Source organism: Equus caballus, chromosome 15, assembly GCF_041296265.1.
Source record: "Equus caballus isolate H_3958 breed thoroughbred chromosome 15, TB-T2T, whole genome shotgun sequence".
Taxonomy (NCBI): domain Eukaryota; kingdom Metazoa; phylum Chordata; class Mammalia; order Perissodactyla; family Equidae; genus Equus; species Equus caballus.
The window spans coordinates 15,814,147-15,833,087 of NC_091698.1; the positions used below are offsets into that span (position 1 = coordinate 15,814,147).

Genomic DNA, 18,941 nt, shown 5'->3' on the forward strand with positions numbered 1-18,941 from the left:
CCAGCGCGAAAGGCCCGTCCCTCCCTGCTGGACCTGAGAGATGACAGCATGTAGTCCAGGGGACAGATCCTAAACCAATGCCAAGACAATCCTGGTGGGCAAACCATGCCCAGGGCTTGAGTGCGACAGCAGGGCCCCCTTTCTAAGACCTTCACGGGGCTAACTCTCAATGTGAATATCTAAGAAATAGCAAAAGAACCCTGAGAAACAGACAAATGACCCCAGCCAATCAAACATTTTGTACCAGAGCTGCTGCCTTGATTCATTCTAACAAACAGCTGTGTGTCCCCAGACACATCCAGGAGGGACGATGACTCGGCCACACCCCACGGGGCTCGGCATGTGATGGCAAGGGACAGCAAGGACCGGTCTCTGTCTGGACATGGCCACCTTCTTGCTTCTGCTGGCCTCTGGGAAAGGGCACAGACAGACAACGTCCTTCCGAGAGATGTCAGGGAACTGGCAGTCTCAGACCAGAAACAGATGCCCTTTCACCCCGGAGCTTCCAGAAGAAACCAGTTGAGAGTGCAGGGCGTCAGAAGTCAAGAGGAGCACAGCCACTCTGAGATGGGCTTCACCCCTTCGTCCCGCACGCATGTCCACCAAACGTACACACCGGCCGAGGGGTTCAAGGTGTGGCGGAGTCCGGGGCTTGGAAGCTTCTGTGGGTTCACTTTCGGGGGATCAGACGTCTTCCAACTGTCCAGGAGTCAGGTAAACTCCCCCTCTGTCCCCTGAGGACCTCAGTACCTCAGTAGTGAGACACAGGTGGCCGCGTGCAGGAGAGAACAGGCGCTGCCAGGCCTGTGGCCACTGGGCTGGTGGGCGGGCCCCGCCTCCAGGCTCATATGCCTGGGCCGTGACCTCACTTGGGGAAGAGCCATGTGCCACTGAGTCAGCGCTTCTGCACTGCAGCCGCGGGAGAAGGGTTGGCCATTCCAGGGCCGTGGGACCACGGGGTGGCACCTTCTTCCTTAGCCCTTAGAGCTGCCCGAAGTCCCCTCCCGCGGGAACCGTTGGCCAGCCTGCCAAAACCATGAATGTTTTTAAATCACATCTGCCACCTGTTGAACTCACTTTTACCATAGGAAATAATTTAAAAAACTGAATAAAGTGGGCTCACAAATTCCGGGCGTTTGCAGGAAGGGCCGTCAGACAAGGGGTGAGCGAGCCATCTCCAGGCCAGCGCTGCTCTGCTTGGCGCTTTGAGAACTGTGAGGCGGCGTAGCCACCAACACAAGGTCTAAGCGCTAAGATTTGCATGGCAGCCTTGCTCCAAAGACAGCAGAACCCGAAGGCTGTGTCTTCAGTTTATTTGCGTGTTCTGGAGTGTTATCACAGGGCTGTGCCAGACAGGGTTCCATGAGTGAGACTGACAAATAAAATCAAGCAGCAGACACTTCATCCCAGTGGAAAATTCTCAGACAACTCTGGATTACCTCTGCAGTAAATTCCTAAAATTCCCTTTTGTATTTTATAAAAATAATAAAACAGAAAATTTCTAAAACACAGGAACGCACAAGGAAGAAAAGAAATTTTAATTACTCATAATGCTACCACTCAATAACAACTGTTAACTTTTGAGAATATATAACTTTTCCTTTTCATATAGGCCTATGTGTGTGTTTTATGCATAACAGGTCTCTATGTGATGACACAGAGGCTGGGGAAAGACAAGCAAAACCCAGTTCAGAAGGTGAAACACTTGCCACGCAGACCTCTGGTTCAGGGCTGCTCGGAGCTCACGGGCCAAGCCCCGCGGGCAGGGGCCCTCGAAGCCTTCTAGACGGTGTGTTTGAGTGGCCCCTCAGGCAGTGACGTCAGCTGCTGGGGGATGTGGGGCAGCTCCCCCTCTCCCAGGCAGTGATGCCCTCACCTGGAGACAGGCGTCACGTAGTTTCCTGGGAACACCCCAGAGAGCCCGGTCCTCAGGGACGTGCCCTTGAACCAGCCGTCCTGGCACTTCTCAAGGACACGGTACATCTCGCCCTTGCGCAGTTCCAGCTCGTCACTCTTCTGGGGCTTGTAGGCGTAGAGCGCCAGGTACCTGCAGGCAGAAGAAGCAGGGCCCAGGATGAATGGAGGCTGGCGGGGCGGGCAGGGGCGCCTGGCATCACCTGGTCACATGTGAGCTCATCTGTGGATGAACCCAGCCTGAAGAGAGCAGCCGATGCCGTGAGGCTTGCACAGTGCATCTGACCTACTGCTCATGATCAAGCAGCCAGGCAGTCACAGGGGCCCCCAGCACGGCCACCACACATCTGCAGACCCGGGTCCTGGGAGGACCCACGGGGAGCGGACAAGCTTCCGCTTTGTGATGCTGGTGCCCACGATCCCTCCGCAGCCCTTCAGGGGCCTGGTAGGCGGGCACTTGGCACCACCTTCCATCTGATAGCTCAGTGAGGCTACACGCCTCCTCCAAAGCCCTAGGGATGGGTCAGAACTAGATCCCTGGGGACCAGGAATTTGGGCCTGATCATTTTTTTCTAAATCTCATGGTCATGAGAAAACTTTAGGGAAAATGGAGAGTGAACTAAGTAGGTCTATGTGGGTTTCCTTCATCTGGTCTGACTCCGCCCTGGCTTGCCTGCCTGGCTCTTCCAATCAACCTGAGCCTGGAGAGAGCTCAGAAGCCCTTTTTAAAGAAAAGAGTCTAGTTAGGGAGGTGTTGGTTGCATTCTCCCTTGCAATATTTGTACCATGACTAATGGTTTAAATTCTACTTTCCTTTACAGTCTATTTAAGACACATAAAGAACAAACCTAGTGTTGTAAGTCCTGGCCTAGGCTTCAGAAGCTGTGCCTTGAAGTCAGCCCCCGTCCTGGGGCGAGCACTCGTGTGACACACCCCGCGGTGCTCGGCCCCAGTCTCACGGGTCCTTGTAAGGGCTGGGTGAGCCTTGCACGGTGCTTTCCTACTTTGTGAGTCTGGGAAATGGCTGGCTTTGAACTGATGGAGAGAACCGGATCAGACAACTCTATTTGCTTATAAGATTCAGGCTGGAGAGTGGGTTGGGGCTCAGATCCGTAGGACACCAGAGATGGATGTGACTGACACGTCATCTCCTGGCTCTTCCACCAGGATGGACTACTTGGGGGGCACACTGACCCTTGCCAGGGCCGTGGCTCCTCAGGGCGCACGCAGGGCAGCATCTCTGCAGCATCCCTGTGGCATCTGTGCACGCACGGCTCTGAGGAGGCTCCCAGACCCCCCAGCTCCCTCCTGACCCTGGGAGGGCCTTCTGAGTAGGGAATCTAGAAATGGGACAGGATTCACTAGGGTTCAAGTGGGAGAGAGGAGGCCGCCTGGGCCTGGGAGGCCTAGCAAAGGACACACCAGAGCAGGATGAGAATTCTGAAGGGAGGAAGATGTCTTGGCCTTAAAATAAAGTAGAAAAAGGTAAAACAAAATAAAAGCTGCCACCCCTTCCAACCTCCTAATCCTACACACAGCAGGCACCTCTGTTTGCCCCTTGGAGCCCGGCCTTGTTGACCTGCCTTCTCTCCAGGCTTCCCGCCCTCAGCCCTCTCCCGCTCTGGACATCGCAGGATGAAAGGGGGCTCACATCTCTGCTTCTTTCTCTGTGCGAACAGATGAACCCTGACAATCAGGAAGGACTCTGTGCTTCATGGGGGAGAGATGAAGCCATCACCCGTGAGGACCCTCCGCTTGTGATGGGCAGAAAATCCACCTTTTTGACACAGTGTCCAGGCGACACATGAAGAGACCTAGGTGGCCCCTTTGTGTTCCACGTTTGATGACTCCCAGGGAGCTCTTTGATGGTGACGGAGGAATGACTACAAACGGAAAAGTCACGTGAACACTGCCTCTACATCACAGATGCCGCGTGCCCTCCACCTCCACAGGGAGGGGAGGGGTTCCCACACCGCTCAGGCTTGGGCACGGGAAGGAGGAAAAGAGAAAAGAAGGCCGGGCCAGTGGGAGGCCTGTGAACCGATACAAATGATGCACGACTTTTCGTGCCTGCTCTCAAGGAAACATAATTGAAGCATAAATCCTGTCTGTTTCCCTCGTTCTGTCTCTTCCTGATGTGAGACAATCTTTTTGATTCTGTGGCCAGTGAATACACGGTAGCCAGGAGCAGAAGGCCAAGCTGGGGTGAGGGCTCCTTGGGGTGTGTGTGTGTGCAGCACAGACCATGTCAAACAGCCACGTTCCCTTGGTCAAAGAGAGAGGAACCACATGCTGCCCTTGCTCCTTCACACATCTGGGGACCGACACAGGGCTCTCTTCCCCTGCTTGTTAAACAAGGTTTGGGGCCTGAGGTTCTGTTCCACCCACTCCTGGGGCCTGTGCGGAGCCTGGACGGCACAGAGTGGCGCTGTGGCCCCGCTGCATGGCCCACTGCTGGCCTGCAGTCCCCCACCCCTGCTCCTCCATCCCCAGGCCCAGGAGGAGATCAAGTTCCGTGGGCCTCATGCACATCCTTCTCCTCCCTCCAGGCCCCTGCTGGCTGCTGGCTGTTGAACACTTCCCTTGAAGGACCGGGCCACCAGCCATCACTTGGTGTCCTGGACAGGACTCTGCGGGTTTCCTGTGCACCTGAGCAGCGCCATGCACATGTGGCCTGGGATCACAGAACACACGACAGGGAGAGCATTACACCTCAGGCTTCCTCCTGGCCAAGCCCTGGGGTCTATTGCCCAGAGCTCTGCCTTACTGAAGACCCCTTTTCCAAAGGCTCCTTTCACACATGGAAGTTTCAAGGTGGCCGACCTCCTCAGGGAGGGGCTGTGTCGAGTTTAAGTTCCCTCCCTTTCCTCTCTCATCTCCCTGTTTCTCACCACATTCTTGTGGGATCAAGGGAATTTGAGCAGCTGTGACCTCTTGTGACAGATCATCCTGTCCTTAGCTAGGATCCTGCAAGAGGCAGCCACCTGCTGACTTGGGGCCACCTCTACCTCCTGAGAAGGACAAGGGCCAGTGTAGAGGGAAACCAGAGTCTAGCCTGGAGGAAGGGGACCATGCGGACAAGTCTCTAGCTGAGGGGACCCACCAAATCTTGGCTCAGGGAAGCTTTACTCCAAGCTATATATACTGTAATATATGTGTACTATGTATACACACTGAATATACTGACCATGCTCCTGCCCCAGGGCCTTTGCCTGTACCTTCCCCTCCCTCTGGGGCTCTCATCTCTCATCCTCCTGTTCCACTCCCACTACACCGTGTGCTCCACGAGGCAGAGATCTGTATCTGTTTTGCTCCCTGCTCTGTCCCCAGGATCTACAGTAGCGTCTGGAAGAGAGTAGATTCTCAATAAACATTTGTTGAAAAAAGAATAAAATAGGCGCTCTGGTTTTGAGACTAAGATAGGCAGGAAAGGGGGTGTGGGTGTGTCTGTGTGTGCACATATGTGTACATGTACTAAAACCTGTTTTGTACTGCCCCAAGGTCTGCCAGCAGACCTTGAACACAAAAATAGTGCAGAGCAATCAGGTTTTCGCTTTCCTCTTCTAGGAGGCCAATGTGGGGAGTTGGGACTACGGGAGGAAGAGATGGGTGATGGGAGCCATGGGGAAGAGCTCACGGAAGCGTGGAGGGGAAGGCAGAGGGAAGGGAGCTGCAGGCTGCTGATCTCTAAAAAGGAAGGAGAGGAAATGAAAAGGAGAAGCAGAGGCTGCAAGACGGGGCAAGAGAGTGAGCCGGTCCAGGAGGGGCCGAGGCAGCCTGGAAGAGCCCACAGAAAGGAGAGAGCAGAGACGGGGGTGGCAAGCTGTGGGGAGGGGAGGGAGGCAGCCCAGAAAGGTGGAGGTAGGAGACATGAGTCACAGGGGGGTAGAAGCCAGGAGATGAAGAAGCTTGTTCCAAGAGAGACACCAAACCAGCTCTGCCAGCTGCTGGAGGTGTCAAGGACTCCTCGACCCAGGCCACGGCGGTGGCGTAGCAAAGGGTGCCTCTGACTGGGACCTCTTTCCTGACCCCTCCATCTACCCTTCCAGCCTCTGGGACCTGGGTGACTTCAGAGGGACCCTGCATCTGCCGAGTGGAGTATGAAGCTATGGACAAGGGGATCCTGTTCCCAGTCATCTGCCAAATAAGGAAGCTGTCCCTGCCAGAGAGAGGACAGACCCCAGGAGACAAGCATGGACAGCTCACGTTGGCTCAGGAGCCCACGGACTGGGACTTGCACCTGCCCACAGCTGGCTCAGCAAGCCATGTCCATTAGCGTCCAAATTCCACAGCAGGGAATTCACACTCCAGATTTTAAAAATAAAGCAAGTGTTAGCAACTGCGATAAATACCCCACAAACCATCTGAACTGTTAACAGTCCTGTTTGTGATCCTGGGGGAGCAGCCATCAAATAACTGGAAGTTCTCTGTCTTCCGGGAATGAGCTGACCCTCTCCCACCCAACACTTTAGGGCCCACGCCGTGTAGGGAGCAAGGGCTCTGGGCTCACTTCTCAGCATAAAGGGCCGTTTTCATCCTTCCCCACCAAACAAAAATGAGGGTTCTGTAGGTTGTGGGCCTCACATCATCTTGATGAAGACTTTTAAGCCAGCAAAGTCTTCTTTAAAATTCCACTTTTATTTTAGATACACACAGACATAGTTTCTAATGAAGTAACAAAGGCAGCAGCAGGGGCAGACAAGAGGTGAACCCGGCTGGACGCCTACTGCCTGGTTTGTCCAAGCTGAACTCCGTGCGCGGGCCACAGCGCCACGGAGCAGGAACGACGGCACCTCCCCCTCCTGTACCACATCCTGGGCACGGGCCTGTGAGAGAAGCGTCCCTTAGGTCTGCTGGCAAGAGGCGCATTCGGATTTATCCTACATCATGGCTCTTCACACGGACAGTCCGGATTCCGCACAGTGGGAAGTGGCTATTTCAGCCAGTTTATTTATTAGATTGCCCGTGATACACACACCTCTTGGGGGCTCACAATGGACAGTGCAGACAGTGTCATTTCCAAGGAGGCCATCAGCACCATCACCCCCAAGGGGCGACGTGGCCCTCTTCCTCAAGGCACAGCTCTCAAAGTCATCAGAGTCAAAAACTCTGACTTTACCTCATTTGTAAGGAGTTGATGTCAGGGCCCTAAGGACAGCTGTGCAGAGCTCCACCCCCACCCCAGGAGCGCTGGGCCACGGCTGGGGCAGGAAACTGGCCTTCGCTACGTGCCAGCTCTCCCAGGGGTGAACTCTGAGGTTGGGGTGACCCCCTACCTCACGGCTGAGGAACTGAGGCTCAAACAGACGGAGCATCTGTGCTCCCGCAGCAAGTTAGAGGCAGGTGGGCTTCTGTGGCCCAAGGCCTGGGCAGGGCCCCGTGGAGGCTGCAGCGAAGGCCGTAGGCCCTGCCGAGGTTGCCCAGGCGAGGCCAGGTCTGGAGCCGGAGCCCATGGGGCCATGGCATGGGGAGGTGCTGCCCCGGTTTGCATCAGGGCACTAACACGCTCGCTCTTTTCAGCTTTCTTTTAAATTTACTTTGTCAGTGAGTAATACCTCCTCTGGTATCAGTATTTCAAGTGCAGCTTCCAGGTGTGCGTTGCTGTGACTGGGATGTAAATAAATCTGACTTCACCTTGAAAAATCTCCGCCCTCGGACTTATTTTTCCTTTGGGTGCCTCAGAGGGGAAACCAAACACAGATGGCTCTGCCAGGTCGTCTTCTGCATGTGGTGTCTGCAAATCTGGCGCGCAGCTCCTGCTGGGCGGGGTGCTGGCCTGGCATGGGGGAATATGTCACATGGCATCTGCCTTCCTCTCGGAATGACTCGAGGGAGAGCACGGGACAGACCACAGTTGAACAGAAGATGCCCCGCCCGCTGTCAGCCTGAGGCCTGCAGCTCTCCCCGCCTGCGCCAGGCACCAAGTCACTCCGTCTGGGCTCCGAGTGACGGCCACAGGGGTGCCATCTCTGCACTCCCTTTCCACTCACATCCCCTTGGGCGTGCCCTGCCAGTGTCTGGGCGAGCTGTCCTCAGGGGGCCTGCAGGGGCTGTGGCCAGGCACGGGCACGGGCCGACTGTGGAGCAGGGCAGAGCAGGCAGCACTGCGTGGTGCTCACCCCCTCTGTTCCCAGGGCCCTGCTCTCACTTTCTGTTCCTTCACAAGGCCTTGGTGGCTTTATACAGACCTTCACGGAGGGCTCAGGGCAGGCTCAAAAGCACGCGTAGATCAGACAGGGGCTGCCCCTCTAGGACCAGAATTCATCTCTGCGGATTCACACAAAAAAGGTTGGTACTAAAAACACCTTATTTAAGGCAACAGTAGGAGAATTTGGTTCAGAATGCTTTCTTCCCCTTCACCCTGTAGCCAATATGGGGCTTTTGCGCCAGTTAGGAAAAGGTGTCCTCTCCTCTAGGCAGAGCCGAGAGTGTGAGACAGGGGTGGGATGGCAGGCCCCGCAGCCCGCCCCCAGGCGCCCTCGCAGAGACAGGGTTGACTGGACACGGCCGTAGCTGTGGCCACCCAGCTGGGCACCGCACACTGTCTGTTCTTACATGCAGCCTGTTAGGAATCTCTGAGCACAGCACTCGCCGCGTCACTTGCTCATTTCTATAGCAAGACATTCACTTGCTATTAACTGCCTAATCAAGGAGGGAATTCAAGGATTTCAGTGCCCTCGTTAATTTCTTGCCCTTTTCCTCGACAGGATGGCTTACTTGTGTGTCTTCTAAAATAAACAAGACTCTTTCCCATTCCTCCTGCAAAGAGCTCTGCTCCTGCTCTTCTGGGTGCCGGGGCCACATGGGCCCAGACTAGCGAGACACATGCCCCGCTCATTGACTGGATTCAACAGATGTCTACGAACGACTGCCAGGTGAGCCAGCTGGTGGAGCACCTGCTCCCGGGCAGGGGGAGGCGGGTGGTGAAGGTGCCATGTCAGGGTCTACACAGGTTGCCACGGGGCCTGGGAGGGGACTACCCACAATTGGAAGGCCAGGTAAGCCCTCCTGAAGGAGGTGACAGCCGAGCTGAGGGAGCCGTGAGGTGACCAGATGCTGCAGCTGGGGCTAGCGGTGGGTGCAGACGCTCAGAGGAGAGAAGCGGGCAGCATTCGGGAGCTGTTCAGACAAAGTTCTCTCAGGTGGAACCCAATGCTGGGAGTCCGAGGGAGGAAGGAGCTGGGGGCCGCGTGGCCATGAGGCCAGTGCGGGGACTGGCGTCCCTCCTACACTGAGCTCACGGGAAACGTGCCGGTGGGGCTGTAGTGCGGTGACCCCCACGGAGCAGCCAGCAGCAGCTGCGTCACCGGGGAACTTGTTTGACCGGCACAGTCGGGGCCTCACCCTAGAGGAACTGGATGAGACCCAGCAATCTGGCTTCCACAAGCCCTCTGGATGTTTCTAAAGTTGAAGACCCACCTCTTTCTGGGTGTGGTGAGGCCCAGCCCTGGTCCCCACTCAAGGGCCACAGCACTGTCTCCCAGAGTGGGCCAGGGCTGCCGACCGTGCCATGGTGCCCCCAGTGGGAACTTCCCTGCAGGCTGCTGCTTCACCTGGCACCGTGCAGCCTGAGGCCCACGGGCTCGCTTTGGGCGGGGGAACTGCAGGGCTGCCAGGGTCCAGAGCTCACGGAGGGTCAGCTGAGCTGCCTGAAACCACTGCTCCGTGGCTTGTTCCACATGGGTGCAGCTTCTGGGAGCCGTCCTCAACAAGCCTCAGCCTCGGGGTCGGCTTCCAGGAAACCTGACTTGGACAAACCTGGTGCTGCTGGGGACCCCGCCACCTGCCCGGCTCATGCTGGCTCAAGGAGCAACTCCTTTCTGTCACCGTAGGTGGCCGGCCAGCACCTTTACCAGGCTCCAGCCTCTGCCTGCCATGCTCCCCGCTCTGCCCAGGGGGTCCTGCTCCTCCCACATGCGTTTCTCCCACTCCCTCCCTGCTCAGGGCCTGGTGTGCTCTCTCCTTGAAGGTGACGGGAGCAGCAGGGGTCACCTTCTCCACACCCTGGGGCGGGTGTGGTGACCTTGGAAGTGTGGACCACGAGGCCGGGTGCTGCCAGAGAAGGCTGGACCTGGATGGCGGCCTCACTGTGGCCTGGGCTGGGACTTCTGTTCTAGGGTCCTGGTGCGCTGAGCTCACACTAATCGAGCCCATGGTGGACAGACACGCAGGGCCAGCCACTGTGCAATGGACGTGTTGGGGAAGATTCCCCTCTCCTGTGCGGGGTGCCATCTGGTCACCAGTCCCTTTCCTAATGTCACAGAAAGTGGGGGCCACAGAGTCATTAGAAGGTGGCTCAGCAACCTCTTGACCCTCAGGACAAATGGAGGTGGGGTCACAAGGAGGGTCACAGCCAGGCCTGCAAGACTGCCCTTGCAGTCCCATGGGAGCAGCTCCCCTCCGCTCCCCCCAAGTAAGGGATGCCGCCTCCACCAGGAGCACGGCCAGGAGCATGCTGCCTGCTGCCCCTTGGGCTCCCTCCCCCTTCTGCAGGCAACTCTGCTCCTGCCTCCCCTTGTTTCTCCGGCCTCCCTGATGAGACACCCAGGGCACCCAGATGGCATCGGGTAGTCACACACTTCAGGAGGCTTTGGGTTTTCCCACAGGAACGAGTCTTCCCCTCTGACTGTGGAAGTCTCCTGCTCAGAAGGTGGGCTGCATTCAGGCCCCACGAGGGTGGCTCCGGGAGAGGGGGCAGGGGCAGTCCACCTTGAGTCTGTCCACCTGACCCCGTGCTTTCCTCCTCCTCCAGCGCCCCTGACTCCTCAGCAGAGCTTCAGGGGACTTGGCCAAGCTGCTGAAGGTGCCGGGACTCTGGAGGCGGCTCAGCCCCTTCCTCGCACGCCCTCGGCTCTCTTCCTAACCCTGCAGCCTTTACTCCCCTTGTCTGGCTCAGAAATGCCCATGGAGCAGTGGGGGTGAGACATGCCCCCAGCCTGAGTGGTGGCCCAGTCACAGTGCTCTCTACTGACCTTCAGACCTTCAGACGGGCTGTCTCTGGCCCGCAGCATGGCCTCCAGGACCAGACACTCGTTTCTGCCCCTAGGAAGCACTGCAGGTCGGGCAGATGCTGAGGGCCAGGGAGCGGACTTCGGGTGGCTTCCCAATGCCGAGGAGGTGAGAAGACAGGGTGTGGGATCCTGCGGGTCTGCGTGTGTCAAGGTCCCCACAGACGAGCAGCCACCTCCATGCATGGGGTGGGCAAACTGAGACCCTTCTTGTGTTTCAGCCCAACTGAACCCGCAGGAAATCAGTGCCCACGGAAACCTCTTAAACACCGGGAGAAGGGGACAAGAACAACATCCTGCTGCCAAAGCTGACCCGAGAGACCAGGCCTTTCCAGGATGTGGGCTCGTGTTTGAAGGACAACACTTCACCCACAGCAGTCAAACCCACGTGCTAAGAGGACTGCAGAGTGAGGGTCTGTGACTGACGGTCAGCTCAGCCCCGTGGGCACTCCCTGGAGTCCAAGGCCATTGCCATCAGCAGACTTGCCAGCTCACAGCAGCACACTCACCAGGCCATAGATTTCGTGAAGGTAGCGCCCCTCACGCTCAATCTCAGACCTTTGAACATGACTCTTGGCACTGTTTGCGGAAGAACAGTCAGGTGAAGGGCAGCCACACTCCCACCCCTAAAGCCTGTCACCGTAAGCATGGGACTGTTAACTTCTTAGAGGTAAACGGGATGGCAAGCGGTCAGACTAATCTCTTACTTGATAAGCCAATGAGGTCAATCTAATCTTTCCCTCCCTAGGAATCAAATGAAAACGTGATTTCAAAGGTCATGTTCTCAAAATGGATCATGCACAGTACTGTAACATACATAAATTACCTGCCACAGTGCTTGTCACTTGGTGTATACAGCCATGGCACCCACACACTTACTTATAACAGCCAATCTTAGTCCTGCTGGCACGATTCACCTGCTGCTCAGATGACCACTGTGACCATGGACACAGTCCTGCCAAATCACTTATCACCCTTTGAAGAAGAGTGTCTGACACATAAGTCTCCCTTCTGTTACCTAAGTGAAAATGTCAACCCAAACAGAGACAGCCATGTGCTGGGGGTGAGGCAGACGGGGAGAGGGCCGAGGGCTGAGGACTAAAGTGACCCCTCACCCCCATGGCCAGGCAGGGGGAGAAAGAGGTCCTTCGATACTCTGCCTCAAATTAAAATGCCCCCCGTGACATGGAAGGCCTGTGCATGGTTGAGGCCTCCAGAACGTCTTCACAGCTCCTGGAGAGGGATATTCTTGGAACTCTATTACCTTTTCGGCCTCAAAGACAGAGCAGCCTTCTTGGGGGCAGACCTGACACATAAGCACTGGGGGCTTGGCCGACGCCAGGAGCCCTCACGCCTGGATGGGAATGCTTTGCCTCTCACTGAACGAGGAAATAGTTATCGAGAGCCTGTGTGCAAGGCGTCCATTTGGGGGGACCCCAAAATGAGACTCCTGGGCCTTGTCCTTGAAAAACTCACCATGTCCTGCCTCTCATTTGGGAAACTACATTAGGGTCCAAGCGTCTCCCATGGATGCAGGTCCACCTCTCAGGGATGGGGTCCTGCATCCAGCTCTTCAGGAAAAGCAAGATCACCACCGCCCATCCTTCTCCGTGAGCTCCTGGCCCCAGGTTTGAGTGGAAGCCGCTGGAGCTTGTCTGGGAGACAGAGTCAGAGGAGAGCAACTTCTGTCCAGTGTTGGTGAAAACTTGAATCTCACCCTAAAGACATCTAGAAGGTAGCTTAGCAGTCACATCCCCCTCAGAAGCTGGGTAACAGACAGGCAAGCCTCACTTTCCTTATGTTTAGCTGTTGGTGGTAACAACCTAATGGCGGCGGAGTGTGCACGCAGACAGAGGGAGGGTGTGCAGGGGCCTCCCGCCTGCCGCCAGACGAGGGCGGGCGCTCTGACAGGCATCCAGAGGGAGCGAGTGGCACCGCGAACTTACTCTACTTCTAGGAAACTTTTTGAAGCTTGGCAAGTTGCTTTTTCAAAAGGCATTTTTTGCTTGAAATACATCCCAGTCTGCAACAACACGGGTTCTCAGTGTCCCTTTGACCGGCATTGCATCTATGGAACTTTCTACCTCGCCATATTATTTACCGAATTCATGTTCTCCACCTTAAAACATTCATTCAAGTCACTGAACTCATTGCCAAGTAAAGAGCAGAAGGCAAGCTAAGTCTTCAGAACACTATTTAAATGGAGAATTTTTAAACTGCACATATTTTTTAAGAGCTGTAATTTCACAAGAGCAGATTTTCTGAACAAGATAAGCCTCTCACTTCCTAACAGTGACTCACCTGGTTATATGTGGGGACGGTATGTAGCCGCTGTGCACGGTGTGACAGTTATGGCTGTTACAACACTGAGCTGCTTCTGAGTGGCTAACTAGTGACGGCTCCCAGGTCCAGGCCGCCCAGCTCTGGCTGCCCTCTGCCCTCCGGGGCCCACCCCTGACCTTCTCAGGGGCCTCTGAGGTCTTCTCCATGCTATGGCTGCTCCTTTCCTGATGATATTCGTGTCGTCAAATATTTTTTTTAAAGATGGGCACCTGAGCTAACAACTGTTGCCAACCTTTTTTTTTTCCTCCCCAAATCCCCCCAGTATTTAGTTGTATATTTTAGTTGTGGGTCCTTCCAGTTGTAGTACGTGGGACGCCGCCTCAACGTGGCCTGATGAGTGGTGCCATGACCACGTCCAGGATCCGAACCAGAGAAACCCTGGGCCACTGTAGCAGAGTACTCAAACTTAACCACTCGGCCATGGAGCCGGCCCCCTCATCAAATATTCTGAATATCACCCTGCTTATAATAAATATCCTAGAGACAATGACATTAAAAGAACCTGCTAGGGGCCAGCCTGGTGGCACAGCGGTTAAGTGTGCATGTTCCGCTTCGGCAGCCAGGGGTTCACCGGTTCGGATCCTGGGTGTGGACACGGCACCACTTGGCAAGCCACACTGTGGTAGGCGTCCCACATATATAGAGGAAGATGGGCACGGATATTAGCTCAAGGCCAGTCTTCCTCAGCACAAAAGAAGAGGTGGTGGATGTTAGCTCAGGGCTAATCTTCCTCAAAAAAAAAAGAACCTGCTAGACTTTTGTTTTCCACACTCTCCTGTCAGCAGCATTATTAGATGCGCATAACTAAACTAACCAGCTAGTAACAAAACAGAAAACCCTAGAGAAACTGTACATTGACACGCTAGCAGGGGTGGGAGGGAGAAGCTGAAGGCATGGGGCCCCAAAAACATAAACGGCAGCTCACACGTTGAGGGGCAGCTGGACTTTGGGAGCCGTGCCCTGCTGTTCAGCCGCTGGGGCGGGTCCGGCCGAGGAGGAGGAGTCCTGGAAACGACAAGAGGAGACAGGCGTGAGTGGACAGGAGGCTCCTGCCCCAGAAGAGAAAGGCGAGGTGGGCTGGAGGTCAAAGGCGTCTATTCTCGCCTCTGCTGCCTGACCCTGGGCCTCCAAGATGCTCAGGTTGCCCTTGCCTGGTTGTCAGTCACAGGTCCTGAGCCCACTGGAGAGAGCTCGGCGGCTGATGACACCATCCCGAAGCAGCTGTCAAGAGCCCTCCTGGAGCCGCTCAGAAAGTCGCTCTGGCCTGGGTCTGGGTTGATCAGCGTCACACTGTGTTTAATGAGGAAGAAGCCAGTGTGGGGTGGCCTGTTTTTATTCTTAGAACTTGAATTAATTATTGTGTTTGTCAAAGAAAATCCAGACAAAACCTTTCATGCTACAAAGCAAGAGCTTATTTAAAAACTACACTCCTGGGAACTAAAGATTACTCTCTAAAGAAAACTGGTCCTTCGGCAGTGGACAGAGGGGCAGGCAGCAGGGCGACAGACTCACAGAGCACAGCATCTCCCACCTCAGGCCCTGAGGGGCTCAAAGATTCAAGGGTTTCCTTTGCAAGAAGATCCCTGGAGGAACGGTCTACTTAGAGACGGCGCCTGTTAAGCATCACGTGCATGCTGAGCTGGCTGAGGGATGAGGTTAAGGGCCAAGCAGAAGGATCTGGGCCATGCGATGATCTTGCCCAGGCAATTCCTGCAGAGAATCCTGGAGACCCTGCCCTTGAGGGGTAACATTGGCCCCAAATGCCCTCCCCACCATGTCGACCATCCTGGCCTGATCCTCCCCAGGTGGCACCCTGTCTTTCTGTTCAGAGGTATTAGATTACAGTGAGTTGGACTATGTGACCCTGAAAGCTACGTCCAAGTCGTAGCCCCCGGGGCTCGTCAAGGTGACCTTATTTGGAATGAGGGTCTTTGCAGGTTATAAGGGAAGGATCCTGGGGTGAGATTATCCTTGATGAGAGTGGGCCCTAAATCCAAAGACCAGTGTCCTTGTAAGAGACGGAGAAGGAGAACAGAGACACCCAGAGGGGAAGGAAGGCTGCGTGAAAACGGAGGCAGAGGTTGGAGTAATGCGCTGCAAGCCGAGAAACCCTGAGGATTGCTGGCAACTACCAGAAGCTGGGAGAGTGGCCCGGGACGGAGTCTCCCTCAGCCTCCAGGAAGCCAGTCCAGCCAACACCCTGACTTTGGACTTCTGGTCTCCAGAACTGTGAGGGAATAGCTTCCTGTTGCTTTGAGCCACCCAGTTCGTGGTGCTGTCACAGCTGCCCCAGGAAACTGCACAGATGAGGACCTCCAGGGGTGCCTGGAGGAGAGTGGGGTCCACATCCCTCAAAGTCGAGAGAGCCAGGGGTCTCCTCATTTCCTCAAGGATCCCTTCTAGACTCCTCCACAAGGGAAAGGACCGGGATCCTTGAGGAAACTGGCACCAGATGAAGCGGGAGCCTGGCAGGCTTAAGCAGAGCCTCAGGAGCTGCTGGGCAGAAGGCAGCGGGGCAGTGGGCGGTGGAGGGGCTGCCCAGGGTTGTGGCTGGGAGTGGACAAGCACCATGGGTCCTCAGGTAGGCGAAGGTTGCTAGAAGCAGAAATCACAAAGATGGGATGAGAGATCCACCTAGAACACGCTCCAGGCAGGTGGAACAACCCTACAACCTGGCTGCCCATTACACCACTTTCTTGCTTGCATGGAGGACTGAGGGGGCCTTTCTCATCAGCCCACCAACCAGCTCTGACCTTGCTTAGCCGCTGAGCTCCACATACTACGGCAACCTGCTCCCTCCCCAGGTGGCCAACTGCCCTCCTCTGCCAGGGATCACGGAAGGTGCCGGAAATCACAGCCATCCGCAACCCCTAAAAAGGGAGAAATTCTCCTGCTTGTTTCAACAGTGGAACACCTGGCAGAATGAGAATGTGCAATAGAGAAGCATAGCTTCCCTGGTGTCTCCAAGGTAACTCGAAGTCTCAAAGGACTTCCCATTCCAAGCTCCCACACCTGTAAGAGAAAACTGAGCTCTCAAAGGCAGCGCCCTTCACAGACTCGGCCCTGTGGCTGATGCACGGAAGTCGTGTTTCCAAGAGTGTGTGTGGAACTGGGCTGAGGTGGGGACATCCCTTCTGCTGACAGATTCCGGGGTCTTCTGTTTGCTCCTCAGCCCTGCCCTCCCTTGGGCGAGAACACCAAGAGGTGTTCCCCATCAAGACTTGGGATTATTTTCCTTCAGGATAGTCGCTGGTGGAGTTCTCCACAGTCGGCCAGGGACCGTCCTCCACAGAGCTTCAGGTAGGGGCAGGAGGGCAGCCTCTACAGCAGCGGCCACCTGGGCCAAGCCCTCCCGCCCCTGGGGTGTGGAGCAAGGGCAGCAGGCACCCCTCGTGCTGGTTTTGGAGGAGCCACAGCTCTTCTTGGATGGTCACTGGAGAGGAGTGTGCGCAGGACACTCAAAAAAAAAAAGTGTGGGCCCTTCACCCACTCACTCAAACAGGCACGGGCCAGGCCAGCCCCACGCTGGGGGTGGTCAGCAGATGTCGTGGGGCACCTCCAGCGTGGGGCTCAGGCAAGGTCAGAGCTGGTCAGTGAGCTGATGGGAAGCGCCCCCTCACCCCTCCACACAAGCAAGAAGGTGCTGTGACATCAGTCGAGTTGTAGGGTTGCTCTGCCGGCCTGGGCACGTTCCAGGTGCTCATGGGCACCCACTGACCACCTGAGTGTCAGGCTGGCTCTATGCAGACATGGCCTCACTGAGGGCACAGTTAGACATGTCATCATCGACATGTGGGGGCCCGACACATGCAGGGCTGTAGGAGCACACAACAGGGTCTCGCCGAGGGGGGCCGTGGCCAGAGAGGCTTTTGTGAGCAGGAGGCAGGCCCATAGGAGAGCTGCGGAGGAAGCAGCAGAGGCCCCCCGCCCAGCAAAGGCTGGAAAAGGCCCGCTCAGCACATTTGAAGACACTGAAAGAAAGGAAAGGCTGGAGGACAAGGGGGAGGTGCTCGAGAGGGCAGAGCCAGGCCATGCGAGGCCGCCTCGACTACCCTGAGGGTCCTGGTCTTCACTCTGAGGGCAAAGAGGTGCCCTGAAAAGCTGGCAAGAGAGAGGGAGAGATCGGCTCGGAGCCAGCTCTTACAAGGGGACCGGTTAGGGAGCACTGAGGGAGTTCAGGCCTGGATTGGGGGCATGGTGATGGAGAGGGGAGGGGAGGGTCTGGACACGTGTAGGAGGCCGTGGGTAAGAACGGCAGCAGCAATAATAACAACGACCGCTCCCCTCAGACAGAACTCACCATGGACTGTGCCTGCTCTGACCACTGTGCTGGAATAATGCATTTAATCCTCACAATAAGCCTGTATAGTGGGTGTTATTTCTTGTCACCGTTTACAAAATGAATAAACAGAGGCACAGAGAAGTTAAGTGAATGGCTCACATTCACACAGCCAGTAAGTGGCCAAGGTTGGGCTTGAACTGAGGCAGGGTGGTGCTAGAGGTCATGTGCTTATCCACCATGCCATCTGGATGTGTGTCTTACGGCTGCTGTCACAAAGGACTACAAACTTAGCAGCTTAAAGCAGCACATGTTTGCTATCTTCCAGTTCTAAAAGTCAGCAGCACTAACATCAAGGCGTCAGGGGCTGTGCTCCTTCTGGAGGCTCCAGGGGAGAAGCCACTCCTTGCCTTTCCAAGCTTCTACACGCTGCCTGCATGCCTTGGCTCATGGCCTCTTCCTCCATCTTCAAAGCCAACAATGTAGCATCTTCAGTTCTTTCTCTCTGACCTCTGCTTCCACTGTCTCATCTCCTCTCTGACTCCGACCTCCTGCCTCCCTCTTGTAAGGACCCCTGCAATTGCATTGGGCCCACCAGAATCATCTCCCCATCTCAATTCCTCACCTCTTATAAGGAGCTCTGTGATTGCCTTGGGCCCACCAGAATCGTCTCCCCATCTCAATTCCTCACCTCTTTTGCCAAGTGAGGTACCATATGCACAGGTTCTGGGGATTAGGATGTGGACGTGTTTGGGAGGCCATTATTCCCTCCTCCACCAACAGGACTGGTGGACTGACGGGCTAAAGGGCACGAGGAAGGAGGATGAGCCAAGTTTCTGGCCTTCATGACTTGCCAGATGGAGCTGCCATGTGAAGAGATGGGAACATGAGATCTGGGGGGAGGGCACGAGCCGAGTGTTGGACGTGTTGAGTTTGACCTGCCTGGGGACCCTAAGGATGAGGGCAGCCGATGATGCCAGCCAGGAGCTCAGAGGAGGGGACTGGCTTACAGGGCCATGAACACATAGTCCATCTACAGGAAGTGCACCCTCAGTTAAGCCCTTCACTCTAAAGTGTGTGGGGCTGTGTCTGTGTGACCTTGGACAAGTTAGTGTCACTGAGCCTCAGTTTCCCCATCTTTAAGATGGAGGCATGGATTTCTGCTCTCGACCAATGATGGAGTCACAGGGACTGGACGTACCCTCCTCCTTGAAACACCTGACAAACCAGACAAAACACGTGACCTGCTGGCTCCCCAGACCTTAGGAATTAAGCAGTGTGGGACAGAGGCCTGGGGAGATGGAAACGGCTCATGAAAGCTCCCGTCCTCCAGGTTAGGTGGAATATCACACATGGTAATTTAAAGCTCATAGTAAGCCCTCAATAAATGCTGCCTC

The 18,941-nt window shown here is 55.7% G+C and overlaps 1 protein-coding gene across 3 annotated transcripts in view; it reads right to left on the minus strand.

Annotated features, from left to right (window-relative positions):
* The window catches only part of SH3RF3 (SH3 domain containing ring finger 3), a 344,795-nt gene that overhangs the window by 71,747 nt on the left and 254,107 nt on the right, over nucleotides 1-18,941 (minus strand). For all 3 annotated transcript variants that reach the window (XM_023618447.2, XM_023618448.2, XM_070234980.1), the window contains 2 exons: nucleotides 14,191-14,270; nucleotides 1,877-2,047 (listed from right to left, as the gene is read on the minus strand). In XM_023618447.2, the coding sequence (XP_023474215.1) occupies nucleotides 1,877-2,047; nucleotides 14,191-14,270 (251 nt within the window). The remainder of the gene's footprint in view (nucleotides 1-1,876; nucleotides 2,048-14,190; nucleotides 14,271-18,941) is intronic.